This window comes from Morone saxatilis, unplaced genomic scaffold (genome assembly GCF_004916995.1).
Source record: "Morone saxatilis isolate NCDOM2014 unplaced genomic scaffold, NCSU_SB_2.0 Contig22, whole genome shotgun sequence".
NCBI lineage: Eukaryota > Metazoa > Chordata > Actinopteri > Moronidae > Morone > Morone saxatilis.
Genome location: NW_023339785.1, coordinates 10,814,642 through 10,830,578, shown reverse-complemented (window position 1 = coordinate 10,830,578; position 15,937 = coordinate 10,814,642). Strand labels below are relative to the sequence as shown.

The following is a 15,937-nucleotide window of genomic DNA, read 5'->3' as shown; positions in this document are numbered from 1 at the left end:
GCCACAAACCACAAGTGAGCAAGCACACACACGCACACACACACACACACACACACACACACACACACACACCCTCCCCCTTCACACACTTCCACCAAAGTGGATCGAGGCTGCAGAATAGTGAATAGATAGCAGACATAAAACAGAGTCTAAACCAATTACAGAGAGTGTTGGAGAGAAGAAAGGAGGTGCGTGAGTGTGTGTGCGTGTGTGTGTGCGTGTGCGAACAAATGTACCTCCTGAGTGGAGAGCACTTTTCTTATCGATAATCCATCTTTGGACGCGGAGCCATTTTGTGGCTCCATACATAGTTGCCATTGTTTATCTATTTCTAATAGTTCCTAGTTGTTATATTTTCTGCTAATATCTAGATTATTAGCCATCTTTGTGCAGTGCATACTTTGCCATATTAAAATATAAAGATTGAGTCCCTTTCCTCTGTGTTGCTATAGATCATATTGACATAAAAATATTTCACTGCCACATAATAATTAATGTAGAACTTACTGTAATGTTCAGAATTAGATGATAGTTTTGAACATTTTATATCTCCTGAATGGTTAGGGATACTCAATTGATCTACCCTAGAGTGGTAACAAAATAGTTTTCTCACCTTACCTCTTTTTTATTCTCTTTTGCACACTTGTACTACTTTAATTTATTTCGGACCTAATTAAATTAGTTAAATGTGAATTCAGACGTAAAACAACTCAAAAACAACTCAACTAAAAAAGTGACTTCATTGGTCAAAGCAGGTTGCTTCAGGTACAGCAGTGTTGTTAAAGTAATGAATACCTGACCACAGGGGTGCGCCTCACATGGACGTTAACCCCCCTGTGAATAATCGAGAACATGCGTCACATTTTCTGACATCAGAGTCAGAACATGTGGCCCTTCTGTACCTGGAAGTATAAAGGTCTTTCTCTCTCTTACTCTTTACAGACAGAAGATAACATTAACAACAGGGGGCTCTGTGATCTCATGTTACAAAATATTTGATTGGCCAGTGCTGCAGTTTTTCGCTAAATCCCACTCCATCAAAGCAGTGGCCACATTGAAATTGATATCTTGTGGATCTATTTATAGGATACAGTCAGCAAGGAAGAAAAGAATAGTTTGATTAAACTTTTTGGCAATTTTACTCTTCATATAAAGCTGTATGATGTTGCTGTTTGGAATTGGATAGGTTTAATCTGGCAATCCTACAAACTAACTCAATACATTCTACGTTTTAACCATAATATTGATAATATAACAGAGAGTGTACTAGGGCTGCACAACTAATCACAATTTTATCAAAATCGCAATATGACTAAGTCCTTTATCCAAATTGCAGAAGCTGCAATCTGCAGTGATAAAAGTCAAATGTGTGACAAAACAGCTTTATAATGAAGTACTGAAGGGCTGCAGAGCCCTGACCTACACATCTTCAAGTATGACCATCCAGCACTCACCGTGAAATTGAACTGAAAAAAAGTGACTTTTGGCTTGACTGTTAGCACACAAACATTTGATTAATAGCTACTGCTATGAGTTTTAGCAACATCCAGTGGCTGTTTTATGTAATTTTTTTCTTGGTTATAAGTTGTATACAGCAGAGATTTGCTCTGATAGATGTGTGTTATATTACTAGTTACAGATTGCCACAAATTACATGCTTCTTGTACGCATGTGTTCATCCCTGTGGTGCTTTGCTGCAGCTCAGTATGGAAGCCGTGTTCTGCCAGTAAAATAATAAGAATATGATGCAAACTTAGCCGTGATAATAAGAAAATGTAAATGTAATGTAAAGTCCAAATTATGAGCGACAAAAGTTGAAATTATAAGATAAAATGCTTTTTTAATTATAATTATGATAAATCATATCACCTTTTATCTCATAATTCTGACTTAACTGAATTATTTTAATACCAAGGCTCAAGTTTTCACAATTTCTTTTATTTTACTGCACAAAAGGGTTTCTTTTTGTCTCTTACTGCAGTTGCATTTTTTCAGCACACTGTTCTCTGCCTACAGAAAACCACAGCTCCACTCATCCCCAATGAGCACACACCTGATGATGCCAAGCCGAGCATTGCTGCCTCAGCAGAGAAGAGCCCCTCCCCCAAAGAGGAGCACCCTTCTGCTCCAAAAGTCCCGCCTCTGGCCTCGCCCGAGACGGATGCAGAGGCATCCCTCGCCAAGGACAAGACCCATTAGCTGCATGAGGGGGCGGCTCTTGTCGTAGCTACTCCTCCGGCATCCTGTCTGGTCAGGAAACATTAATAATCAACGACTGATTACTGTGCGGGTGACTCGTTATTCTCCTGCCCTACATTCCACCAGAAGAGGAGAGCGTCTGCGGCAGCTCCTCCTCCTCTCTCCTCTCCTCACCAGTAGCTGCAGAGCTGTTTGACTGACACTGACTCCTGCAGGAGGTGGAGTGATTTAATGGAAAGTCAGCAGCTTCCTCTGTCTCCTGAACACTGCATGGAAAAGACACACAGGGGGAGAAGCTTCTCTGAGAACTGCAGAGAAAAAAAAACACTCTCCAAGCGTTTGACATCCCCGCAGGTCACCTGTGGGCTGCTCTGATTGTCAGGACTACTTTTGTCCTTTATTTAAAATTAAGTAATGACATTTATTGTGAGAGGCCAGTTCAAATATACTCCTTGCAAGTGTCTGGCAAAGACAATATTACTTCTAGACATGTATAAAACTTCATACATACAGTCAGTTTTCTGTCGTGTGCACATTACATGCCCTATGCAAACCATGAGAAGGCTGGACAAGCAGCTTTTTTGACGAGTGAAGGTTTACAGCTGTTAAGTCTGTGAGTACATAATGTCCAGGCAGGGGGAGGACGTGTAAATCCTTAGCTGAGATATCCTAAAGGCTCCTTCCAGGCAAGTCAAAATCTACCTTGTATTCTGATATTGCTGCATTCAGTACTGTTGTTACCTATGTGCATCTTTTTTTTTTAAAGTGATCTGATCCAGACCAACGCCTGTCCTTCCATTTTTATATAATCAAGGATGTAGTGTGACGTCGGTGCTCTAAAATAGACAATATTGCTTTCCGTACAGTTGAAGTCTTGTATCCAGGAGACGCTTTGCCAGTGTCCCGGTGTGTGTGTGTGAGAAAAGGCCTGACTTTTGATGATAGTAGACACTAGTAGAAACAGTGCCTTATCACAACAGTTGCAATTATCAAATGCACCTGAGGTCAACTAACCAACAGAGAAGCCCTTGAAATCCGTTGTAACCACTGATTCAGTGTTAAATGAGAAATGCCAACGAATATACACTAATTAGTTCAATAGTTCCCAACCTGGGATTTGGGGCAGCTAGCCTGGCTCTATCAGCACTTCTAAAGCTAATTAATATGCTATATCACCTTTTTGATTATTGTGTACAAAAACATTTTGTGTTTTTGCAGCTCTCTTTCTTGACTTCCTGTAGTTTTTACTTAATAGATATAATATTTAGTGGGTTTTAGAGGTGGACAGTGCCAGGCTAGCAGTTTCCCCCCTGATTTCCAGGATTAATGCTAAGCTAAACTAGTGACCAGCTGCAGACTGTAGCTTCATATTATAGCATACAGACATGAGAGTAGTATCTTCTCATCTAACTCTCAGGAAGAAAGCAAATAAAACGTGTATTTTCCAAAATGTCAAGAATTCCTTTTAAAAGGAAAGTAGAAAAAGCATATTTGTAATACTACACATGCTTTTCTGTTATGAAATACTGTGAATTTTCTCCTATAAATGATTAGAAGAGAAAATCTGAGAAGGAAAATAATGGTAGAAATACGCGTTTTAAAGGGTTAAAGGTTGGGAACCATTGAATTAGATCTCAAGAAGCAAAAACTAAGCAAAGCCATTGTTGAATTGTACATAATTTTAGCAGGTCAAGATGTACTGAAAACCTCTCAGCTGATTGCTGAGGAGGAAAGATTGCAGAAGGTTTTGTTTTGTTTACTGTGATGTCTCCGAGCTTGAGCACCTCCTCCTGGAAATCACACCAGAGTTGATCTTCCTCTGAGTCCCCTCTCTTCCTGCCGTCTTCTGCCTCTGTAAAAAGAAAACGTCTCTCATATTTAACTCCTCTTCTTCTTCTCCTTGCATCTTTGCCGTGGTAGTTATTCCTACAGTACGCCCAAGGCCGAGGCCGCTTCCACTGCAGCCGTCTGTGGCAGGCTTATTATCTCAGAGAATACAGCCAACGCAGAGAGAGAAAGACGCTCAGTCCTTTGGTTTTACACATCTGCGTATTTCAGTCAGAGCACAGCCTGTAATGTGGCTTGAGGATTTATTTTGTTTTGGTCACAGATCACTTGAGGGGACAGCCACACAAAGAGAATAATGAGAGAAAGTAAAGCTTATTCTTAGTATTTAAATGATGTTAGCTGATAGCGAGAGTTTGTAATAGTGATTGTGTTGTATGCAAGGCAGAGTTAGTGTTTGTGAAATATACTTGTGTAGAAATCCTAGTGTGTCAACAGCATTGTATCAGACTCTGAAATCTGCCGAGATTATTTATTGTAAGCCTTGAAATGGTCACAATTTCTCCCAATCTCTTAATTTCTCCTTTCAATCCAAAAATATTTGCCAAACAAAGAGTGGAAAATGAATTTTAGGATACTGGGATGTTGGCAGTTATTATTATTATTATTATTATTATTATTATTATTATTATTATATGATTATTTCCATTGTACCATGGAGTAATTAAAATCTCAAGACTGACACTCATAAAAGATGAATCCAGGCCTGCGACCAACAATGTAATTAATTATTGATTCATTAATTCTATATAATGTCAGGAAAAACATATTCAATTTACTATCAGTAAATATGTATGTTTGAAAAGCTGGAACTAGAAAATTTGATGTATTTTTTTCTTTAAGAAATTTCAAACAAATAACCGAAAATTGTTGACAATCAATTTTCTGTTGCTCGACTAATCAATGAATCCACTAATAGTTTGAGCTGTATTTATTAATCCTTTCATCTGTGTTTACTTTCTCTACACTCTGAAGGGAAAAGGAGAGATAAGCGGCACATCTTCGTTGGAAGAAGCTGTAAAGTTTGTGACAGAATTGTTTCTGTGAGGTTAAAAAAAGTGTAACTGCCGAGTATTTGTTTGGGAAACTTTCTGTTGAGAAGTACGAAACCCGAGACCCAGTTTTTAAATCTGAACTTAGTGGGGTTTCTTTGTGGAAGGTGTTTAACGACAGCCTGGTGTATTTGATCACTTTGCGTTGCTGTCACCGAGGAGCAAGAATGTATGCGATTGATATTCGATAACAGAAGGGACGTTTGTGTTGAAATCCTGTAACAGTTTCAAAGCAGACTTTAAAGTGAAGGTTGAACTTTTATTTTTTAGCTCTAATTGTTTGCAGACGAGCTGAGCTCTTGTGTGTATGATTCCTGTGTTAAAATGCCATGACCTGATCAGACCTGAATGCTCTGATCAATCTATTACATTGCATTATGTATACAGATACAGTACTATACCATTGATGGAACTGTTTATTTATGTTCACTTTGTTTAGTATCAACACTGTGACTCAATGTATTTCATTCGATTTACTTCACTTCTTTTTACATGATCAATGTGTCTGGTAAATAAACAATATTGTCTTATTATTTGTCTTTTAAAAGAGGTTTTCTTTCAAAAGAACACAGAGGAGCCGAGCTGAGCTGTGTACACCCATTTTATCAACTCTTATTAAATATTCAACAAAGGGCTTGTTCTGTATTCAGGTTTATTTGTGCCCCTGGATAATTACAAACTGAAGTACAAATTCAATTTTCTCTAGAGGTCCTCTTTCAGAATAATGGCTCTATATATAATGGCTGTATGCAGCAGTAATTCTGGGATCTTACAAAAGAGGCTGGATGAAACAATACTCCTGGCCCGACACTAATCCACACCTTCATCTGTGTTTTTTTGGTGGGTCACCGCTTTGTTTCAAGGTCCAGTGTGTAACATTTAGGAGGATCTATTAGCAGAAATGGAATATAATATTTATAGGTGTGTTTTCATTAGTATTTAATCACCTGAATATAGGAACTGTTGTGTTTTGGTTACCTTAGAAAGAGCTGTTTTGGGGAGCGGATCCTCTTCTATGGATTCACGCTGAACTGTCATGTTTCTACAGTAGCGCAGAATGGACAAACCAAACAGTGGCTGTAGACAGGACCGCTGTTGTTTCTCCTTTGCTTCGTTACGTCAGTGGGGTTCAATTGGTTGCAATCTGTAATCTCTCGCCTAAATGCGACTAAACAATTTAATTTTCAGTAAAATTTGGTGCATCCATTGTGCCAAATAAATTGGTGATCCCTTCACATCCCATTTTCCACTAAATACCCGCAGAACCAATGATCAGCCTCAGCTGTACATTGTTTTCAGTGCTAATTAGCTAATGTCAGCAAGCTAACCTAAGATGGTAAACATGGTAAACATTACGTTGTTTAAAATCAGCTGAAACCTCTGGAAGGAGCTAGTAAGTGGACCTTGAGTTGAGATTATTTAGTCAATTTCTTTACTATTAGTTATCCAGGATTCATAATAATATTTAGTTCACATTATCAATAACATCTCAGTCAATTATTTTATTCAAGTTCTATTTACAGCAGTTCACAATTTCCTAAGAAATAACATGAGACATAAATCAGTATAATAACGGCAAAAGTAAAAGAAAACTACTTAGTTACATTTGAAGTTACACGAAAACACTGAGAGAATATTTTACATTCATATATTTGTATCAGATGGCACAACATGAAAATATTTAAGGCAGTATGATAAAGAAGAGAGGAAACATTTGAATGCTTCATCGGTCTTGTACATGATGTCATCAGAAACAACAACAACAACAACCACAACATCATACAGTATAACACGTTCATTCAAACCCAGCTGTGGCAGATGGAGAAAAAGTTGTGCTGCTCGCTCAACAGTGCAAGCAAATTGAGACCCTCATGTTCACACAGTATTTCAACCTAACAATGTGTTCCTACCACGAGTCCACTCCCTTATGATGAAGAGTTCAAAGGCACTTGAACCTCCATCCACAGAGTCCCTGAGAACCAGGAATAAAAGAAGTTTGAGTATTTTTTTTCTCCACCACTTCTCAAGATCCTTCGTCCACCGTCAGCTCCTGCAGCTGCTCCTGCACAGCTTCCAGCTGCTCTGTTTGGTCTTCCTCTTGCTGTTCTGTTTCCTCCTGGTTTGTCTGATCCTCTGACGCTTCATCCTGGAGTTCTTCCTCCATCTTTGGCTCCTCACGTCCGTTCTCCAGGTTCTCTGAGCTCTCGAAACAGCCTGAATCCCTCGGCTCCTTGGCGTCCTCCACAGATCTGTCCTCCTCTTCTGGCTCGGACTCGTCTTCAGCTACACGGGGAAAAGAGAATCACATTTTAATACAGAAAGAATCAATACAATCCTTTTTTTAGATTCGTCCTGTACTCTGAGAGGTCCTTTTATCTTATTCAGCTTCAGAGAGACACTTTAGAGTTAGTTTGTGTGAACTGGGAACAAATACAAAAGCACCAATCCTGTAGAAAAGTTCAAAATACCGCCTATTTAGTTTTTGTGGACTTAATGTGAAGTAATATTATTGTATAGGGGACACTGGGACAAGTTGGCTGCAGGTGTTGGTTGCCACACTAGAGGGCGCTGTAACATGATCTTCCAATCAAATGTGCCTCCACATGTGGTCTCCTGATCAAAGCTGAGGTTAATTTTTGTTAATTTTTCATAAATCAAAGTGCATTTTCATCTTAACAATAAAAACGAGTGTATTAATTAGCCATTATTCAGTTAGGGGTTAACTCCACTCTGATCTTAGTTTTATGTTTCCACATTGTGGTAGTTGCTATAAAGCTAGCTGAACAGGTTGAATTGTTTTGGCTTCCTCTGTGTTTTTGAGGGCAGGTCGAATCCAGGAAAAGAATTAAAAGGTTGACTTTTAAAATTCAGCAATGCAGTGATGGTGAGGGAAGTATTAATCTTTAGATTAACTGCAGTTAGTCCTTATATCATGCTATGATTGGATTTAAATTCACTCCAACTCGGAAAATAATTAGTAAGAGAGACAATAATCAAATATCAATATCTCATCAAAACAAGAGTCAAGAATAAAATAAAATCATCATAAAAATAGAATAATATTTATAGATTGTAGAAGTATCTGTACCTAATTATGTAGCTGAGGCAAAAAAAAATATGGAGGGAGTATAAAGTATTCCCCAAAGGCACATCTTTTACACTGCCAGACATCTGAGTGGCACAAAGTGACTGAAATTAGCCGTACCTAACTGTCTTTATAGGGACATTTCTCTCTGACTTTGACTGAAACTCTGGATTAGGGGTAATTTCTTGCTGGCCAGTAGAGAAAGATTGTGTATTAAGGACAGTGTGTAAACCTACAGTCTCTCAGCAGTTCAGAGGCATTCAGGATCTTGGAGCGCTGCTCTGGGTCGGTGATGTTCAGCTCATTGAGGTGAGACTCCTTCAGTCCTGCAAAGTCCTCCAGGCTCTGGAAACCATGCATGGACAGCAAAGAGCTCAGCTCCTGAAACACAAAAGAACACAAACATTTAGAAGGAGTTATGACGTAAACAATGACAACAAGTCCTGCTGCAGTGCTATCGGAGTGTATCTTACAGTAAGGCCGATGCTGTCCAGCACCTCCTCCAGGGTTTTGGGTTTGGATTTGGTTCGGTGGGTCTTGCTGTTCTGGCGTCTCCTCCTGGCCGGGGGGCTCTCATCAGGGAGCAAGTTGACGTAGATGAACTTAAAGGAGCCCACTTTGTTGTTGAGCTTCCCTGTCCAGGTCCCCACGGGGGGCTTCTCAATTATGTAGATGATGTCTCCTTTCTGTAAGAGAGATGACGTATGAATGCCAGGCTTAGTCATGATGACGTTACCACAGGATACAGATGAAAGGATTAAAAAAAGAAAGACCTTTAGAACAAGAATTGTTCGGTTTTCATTTATTTATCACTATAATTTTAAGTCTTTTTATGTACAAACTCCTTTGAGTTGACTGCTTGATGAACCAACATCTTTCCAAATGTTCACTTACTACTGAAATTATGTTATTTTTTCAAGCAGGCAGTCAGAAATGTGCAATGTAACTTTAAACTCTGCCTTGAAGAGTAATAATCAAAACGACCCGTCTTGCTACACTCGGTTAACAAGCTCCCCAGAGGACAACTGGACGAGACAGCAGAAGAGGCCGAGGGCCAAATCAGAGACATTGAAAAAGACGTCTCCCCCCAACCACCTCCCCAGAGACTAACTTGAAGTTTGAGCGACTCCACATCGTAGGGGCTGGGAGTGAAGTCAGTGTGGACCAGAGCGCGACCACAGAAAGGCCCGGTGTAAGAGATGCCGTTCTCCTCCAGTCTCATGCTGTCCCTCTGGCAGTATCCACTATCCAGGCTCTGTCTGTCGCTACCTGAGATGCACAGATAAGAAGAATGTAAAAAAAAAATGTTTTGTCACTCTTATCCTTTCTTTGTTTTAGTTCTGTTTGGGGGATAATTGTGCTCTAGGTTTTGCCATTACAGTTCTCATAGTGCTTTGGGGGGGATGGGAACAGGAAGTATGATGTTACCATGGAGTCGGTGAGTTTTTTTTAGCCTATATTTGTTAACATGCTGGCAAATTGGCACCATTAAACATATGCCAAATTAGTTTTTAGCAGTTCCTGTCTGGAGAGTACCTATGGATGAACCATCACTGGTTTACTTAGTGATGGTTCTCATACAAGTTCTGGAGTTATAAGGAGTGTCTTTTTTCCATTATTTCTAAGTTGGTTAATGGACGTTAATTTATTTATAGACATTGGAAATAATAATATTTTTGGGAAGTGTTAGTCATAGTGAATCAACACATGTACACTTACTGCCAGAGAGCTGGCGGGTGATGGGGCTGGGCGTGGTGTCCTCTGACCCTGTGGAGCACACGGATGTCCTCTGTCCTGCACTCAGATCTGGAATCCAGTCACCGGAGACTGGAGACAGCTCTTCACCGCTCTCACCCTGGAGACAGGGCAGGTCAGAGGTCAGGTCAATACACCATCCGTTCACTCAGTTAATAATGTTGAATGGAAACTGAAGGTCACATGATGGAGACGCTTTACTTGCTTTACTCGGAAATATCGTTTCTTTAAACAACAGTGATTTTGTGCAGTGAAAGGTTATCAGAAGTCAAAAATATAGGAAAATTAATTAGTTAAAAAACATAATAAGCCTGTGAATGGTAAATAAAAAAGCAAAATACATTTTTAATTTATCAACTAACTGGTAGTAGTGAGGGAAAAAGTTTTTTGCTTTTTTACCAACTTATTGGAAGTTAAATGACAAGTAGATTTGTTTTTACACTGCATTTCGTTCTATTTTTGACATTTGACTACATTTTGTCAGTAATCTGGGCTCCATAATTTAACTTCTCCCTTTAGGAAAGGCACTATTGTAAGAACTGAACATGACATGCGTCAGACGTCACTGAACATCAGCAGTGGTGAGACAAGTATTCAAGTTCTTTGCTTTGTTTTAAGCTTCGTTAAAGTAACCAGTATCTGTAAGTAAATAAAAGTAAATAATAAATAGTGTTAAATGGCATGAAAGTACTCAAGTAAACATAAGTGCCTAATAGTTACTAGAAAAAATACTTTGTTACTGTTCAAATAAATCTACTGAGACATTCTGCCTTTGTTATTAAAAACACAATACATGCATTTGTCCACTAGGTGGAGATAATTTCAATGTTTTTGTAACAACAACAGCTCCATATGTCTAAATGTGTTTTTGTATCAGAAATGCTTTATAGTTCTTTATAGTTATCATAGATATACTAGGTATAGATATAGATATAGATACATATATGGATATACTATCAAGTTTTTTAACTATCTTATACAATTCGGTGATCTTCATATGTTGTCAGGCTACTGAAAGTGTGACTATAAACAGGATTTACCCCTTCTTCAGCCAGAGCCTTCTGCACCATCTTGGATGTTTTGCGGGTCATGGTACGTGAGATGACGTTGCGCCATTTCTTTCCCAGTTTGCTGCCACTTTTCACTACTTCCTCTGCTGTTACACCCTCTGCCACCTGAGAGAAGAGTTAAAAAAAATTCACTAATTTGTTGACAGATGTGAGAAGTTGAGACGATATGTGGCACAACCTTATTCAAATGAAGTAAAGTTAGGTCTGACTGAGTTGAGCTAAAACTATACCACTGACATAAATTAACTCTCACAGTGGTTCACAGTGGCATCGCTGTATTCACTTCTCACAAACTAGAAACCTGTGGGTGGTGAGGTTTGCATGCTGGTAATACCCACAAAGTAACACGCACAACACACACACACGCACGCACACACCTGCACTCTATTGTGGCCAGGTGCTTTAGAAACACAGTTTCTGAGAGCGTTACAAAACATAACTCTGCAGCCAAACAGGGTGGGCTCAGTAATGAAAGCTAATGATGTTTCCAGTATTTTTATGAGGCACTTCATTAAAACAAATGTACTGTGAGACACTTTGGGTTGGGTGAGGACACAGGGGTCGAGTCCCTTCTAATTTAAAGTTAAAGAAAATTTAAAATAAAGCAGAAATGCTGGCTGGTTTATAATAGCTGTTTCTCACAGTGCTCTAGTCTAAACTCTCACGTCTAACCTAACATTACACAAAACTATCTTGTGTTTAGACTTCCTTGATGAAGCACTGCAGAGAAGACTGACACGCTTCAGTGTGAAATATGCAGTAAATAACCACACTGACAAACACGCCACTGCCACAGAGACAGTTAGGCCCCTAACAGTTGAATATAGAAGTCCTAATGCTTAACACCGAATAAAACATGCTAAATTCTCTGGGGGAGGACCATCAGACTCCTGGTTAAATGCTTGCTGCTTCTGCAACTGTCTGTCTGACACAGAGGCTCTCCGCTTGGCTGGCTGACACCAGAGGACATCCTGTCTACATGCTGCTGTCATCTGAGCTATGTGCTAACCTTCTCATACTTACTTCCTCTCTTCTTCTGCGCTTCTACACTCACTTGTCCTCCCACTTCCACTCACAGTACAAAGAATCTTACTGGGAAGTTATTAAACTTCTGTGAATTTTAAAATGTTAACATCTGTGCAGCAGTGTGTTAGGAACCACAAGCTGTGCACTTCTGTAAGAGCTATAACTGATAACTGATCATTTCCGCTTGACCTTTGTGCATTTTGTTCTCTTCTGGATGCAGTGTCATTCTGGGGCTGGAAGAAATGGCTACAGCATGACTAATGAGGAACAATGTGATAAAATATCTGTAGGGAACTGTCATTTAGGAACTTAAAACACAAAGAGTGTATATCTACTTCTATTTTTCAAAATAGTGATGTATTATGATGTTTGACTATGTGTTTGTGTGTTTTTATGTTTATGTAGGAGAGGAAGAGTCCAACTTACGGTCTCCTCCAAGGAAAACTCCTTTTCTGACACCACGGGAGAGGTGGGTTTGTGCTTCATAAAATCCTTGAAGCTGCTGGATCTCTGCAGAGTGAGCTGTAAACACACAAAGAATTGCATTTATTTTTAATTTCCCATAATTAGAAAAGCCCAGAGCAACAAAACCAATCTATAACAGCAAAGAGCCAGTAATAACTCTTTTACCACACAAGCCAACAGTGTAAACATGCATGTTTTTATCTCTTCAAATGTGTGACCAGAATGAATCTGCAGAGGGATTTCTCAGAACGAGCAACGGCACACACGTAAAGATAAACTCATGAATCTGGGTCACTAAATTGTACTGTAGCTGCTTCTGAAAAACATTTTTATGAACGCTGGTTGATCAGTTTAGCAGGAAACACAAAGGAAATGATGGTGTGCTGGTTCATGACAGTCCCTGTAATAAATAGTTTGTATTTGTAAGACTTTTAAACTAACCAAAGATTTATGGGAGCTGGAAAATCAAAAAGTTGAATGTATAAAACAACAACGCCAACTCATCTTTACAGTTTAACTCAACACCAATATCTCTAGTCTGAAAAAAAAGGAGAAATGGGAATAAACTTTACAGTTTATAGAAAGTAGTAGTAGACTAATTGTTTGGTCAGTAAAATGTCATAAAGTAGTGAATACTGCCCCTCACAGTTTCCTCACACACCATCTGGTATATATAGTATATAGTATAGTAGTATAGCATATCAGTTGCACATGTTTAAAATAAAGACTTATTTCAAACCAAAAGAGTTTTTTGCTCTTTTGCATAATTTTCACATCTTTAGAATTTGTTCCAGCTCTAATGGAAATTCTTCATCTAACTTTCCATAAAACCACATGTCTCTGTGCATAATCTGATCACAGCTCATCCCTCTCGAGTCTTTGCTAAAACCACAGGAAATGGGCACAGCTTGAGCAACTGCTGGCAGCCAATCATTGCAGACATCCAGACAGTGCTGATGATTCTTGTCTGCGTCTACCCTGAAGGATCAAACCACCAGTGCAGTCAAAAGAACAAATGACCTTTATTATGAGGTTATTGCACATTTTTGAATGTCTGTTTTTCCTGCCGCAGTTCCCCTCTCTAAGAAGCCACAAAGCTTTCAGATGAATCAATCTTCTATTACCGCTGATAATCGCAGAGCAGTGACTCGTGTCGTTGAACAATGATGTTCTCCAGCCTCGATTATTGCCGGTGACAATTATGTGCTAGGAGCTGATTGCTGAGAACAAAGTCAATGAGATGTGTGATGATGAGGCGTGAATTAGACCACAGGAGGGGAGATGTGGATGGAAAATAAGGGCACTGGTGTCAGGCGTAGGAGGATCATTCTCATGGTGGCAGCTGGAGACGAAAGCACCAGAAGCCACAAAGCCTGCTGTGACTCAAACTACATCTGCAGCAATGATTCACCCTGCCAGAATAGAGGAACTTTACTCTTCTAAAAAAGTACAAAGAATAAGATGAGGCCAGGGAGCAGTTAGACTAGACACTCAGAAACGTTCTGTTTTAAACATAAAGATCGTACTGGGCTTTAAGTTTTTTGTGTGTGTGGGTTTGTTCAGCTTCACCACAAACGTTTGCACTAACTTGAGCAGACATCCTGTGTTGAAAAGATGTGCACACAAAGACAGCTGTACCAAAAAGTTGTAGCACAAACATCCAGTGTGTGACAAAGACCTCTTAGCAACCACAGTCTATAATATTTACATTTGTAAAAGCTCAGTTTGAGCACATTAACTTTCCTCACCCTCCAAAGCAAAACAAAAAGTGACCAAAAACTCACCTTCTTCTTCTGCACCTGCTCCTTCTCCGAGGCATTGGAGGGCCTTCGCCTCAACATCGTCTTCTTCGTCAGTGGTCCGGAGATCTCTCTGGACAAAAACGGTTTTAATCAGAGAGGGTTTCTGTCACTGTGCTGTCACCGCCAAAGTTGCCAGATACAAACAGAGGAAGGTAGAGCTGCACTCTGCTGCAGTCGAATGAAATTCAGAGGCTGAGAGGAAGTCACATGGCCACACAGAAACTTGAAAAAGGCAAACCCTGTTTTAGGTGCTCGGGTTTACACACAGGCTTTCTGTGGCTTTTACTTGCATGTATTTGTCAGGCTTGTGTGCTACAAACTATCTGTGTGGCTCTGACACACTCAAAACAGTCCATGAAAATGTCACAATCACTGTAGGCTGATAAAGGTTAGAAAGAAAGTGTGTGAATTTTGGTTGTTAAAGGTCATTTTTTAATGTGATCAAATAATCAACTTCTGGTTACTTTACTATATTTAACATGTATAGTTTAGTAAAAAACTGTAAATGAGGATCATAAGCAAGGAGCAGTCGTTTTAAAAACAAGTCATATCTTACTGCAGTGTCACCGTTGTGGTGAAGAGCAAGAAAACATCTTGCAGCCACCGTATTACAACATTTCTACTCCTACAGACATCAGTTTTCAACTTCAGTAGAATGCTGAAGAAGTCAATTTGCTGGCAGGAAAGATCATTATAATAACAAACAGCTAATTTTTATACTTGTTCATGATGTCCAGGCCATCAACTTGTTGTTCAGCTACTGTCCTCAGATGAGCACTTATTTGTCATAGTGTGGAAGTGAAAGAAATCTAACGATGACATATTTAGAAACTCCGGCTTTGCAGCTGCAGCAGGAGGCTGTTGCAGCTACAGGAGTCAGTCCAGCTACAGTCCAGCTCATCCAGCAGAGGATATTTATACAAAAGTAGTTTATGAGAGAAATGAACTGCAAAGCCAGACTCATGCTGACACTGTAAAAACATCCAAATGAGAAAATTAAGATAAAAACAACTTGAGTGAGTCACAGAAATGTGCGTGCATTTGAATGTACACTCATCTTGCAGGACAAGACAAACATTGCTAGTAAGGGAAGTATAATGTAAGTCAAGTTAGCTTGTTATTTTGGTGGAGTAGCAAACCTCATGACAAGAGGATGCTCTATTTTAGTTTCCTGTCACTGACTGAACCCTCTAACCCTCTGTCTGCAGATCTTAAAGGGACAAAAACAACAAGGAGCAGATACGATTCTGATTAACCTGGAGGTTACCTGAACAGACAGTGACAGAGACATACTACAATAATAAAAGTAGTGCATTAAAAATATTACTAAAGTAAATGTACATAAATATTATCCGACCAATAAAGTATCAAAGGTAAAAGTACTCCTCATGCAGAATGTTAAAATGTTGCTGGATAATATATTTTTATATTATTATTACTAACACATTTATGTTTAAGCAGTGTTCTGGTGTTGTAGTTCATTAATGTGGACCATATATCTAATTTACATACTGTTGGGTAACTTAATCTATAACAATTTACCATATTTTATGAACCATTATATGTTTTAAATGTAAAATTGTTATCTGCAAAGTAACAACTAACTATAGTGAAGTAAAAAGTACAATATTTCTGTCT

General features: G+C 39.1%; 2 protein-coding genes across 2 annotated transcripts in view; one reads left to right on the top strand and one right to left on the bottom strand.

Annotated features, from left to right (window-relative positions):
* Window positions 1-5,618, top strand: part of zdhhc9 (zinc finger DHHC-type palmitoyltransferase 9) — a 27,227-nt gene extending 21,609 nt beyond the window's left edge. The window contains exon 10 of the mRNA XM_035669845.1: window positions 2,017-5,618. Coding sequence (XP_035525738.1) covers window positions 2,017-2,199 — 183 coding nt within the window. The 3' untranslated portion in view covers window positions 2,200-5,618. The remainder of the gene's footprint in view (window positions 1-2,016) is intronic.
* Window positions 5,619-6,583: 965 nt separating this feature from the next.
* sash3 (SAM and SH3 domain containing 3) lies at window positions 6,584-14,458 on the bottom strand. Its single transcript, XM_035669922.1, has 8 exons — window positions 14,282-14,458; window positions 12,459-12,554; window positions 10,977-11,111; window positions 9,901-10,036; window positions 9,293-9,450; window positions 8,655-8,867; window positions 8,418-8,562; window positions 6,584-7,379 (listed from the first exon to the last, which is right to left on the bottom strand). Exons 1-8 carry the CDS (start codon window positions 14,336-14,338, stop codon window positions 7,120-7,122), a joined length of 1,200 nt encoding a protein of 399 aa, XP_035525815.1. The 5' UTR covers window positions 14,339-14,458; the 3' UTR covers window positions 6,584-7,119.
* Between the last annotated feature and the right edge of the window lie 1,479 nt (window positions 14,459-15,937).

Excerpts from the sequence above, each read along its gene's own strand:
- sash3 (XM_035669922.1), bottom strand. The coding sequence starts at position 14,338 with ATGTTGAGGCGAAGGCCCTCCAATGCCTCGGAGAAGGAGCAGGTGCAG. Across the intron at positions 12,555-14,281 it reads AGCAGGTGCAGAAGAAGAAG|CTCACTCTGCAGAGATCCAG; the intron begins GTGAGTTTTTGG and ends GTGTGTTTACAG. Across the intron at positions 7,380-8,417 it reads CTCTGAACTGCTGAGAGACT|CTGAAGACGAGTCCGAGCCA; the intron begins GTAGGTTTACAC and ends TTCCCCGTGTAG.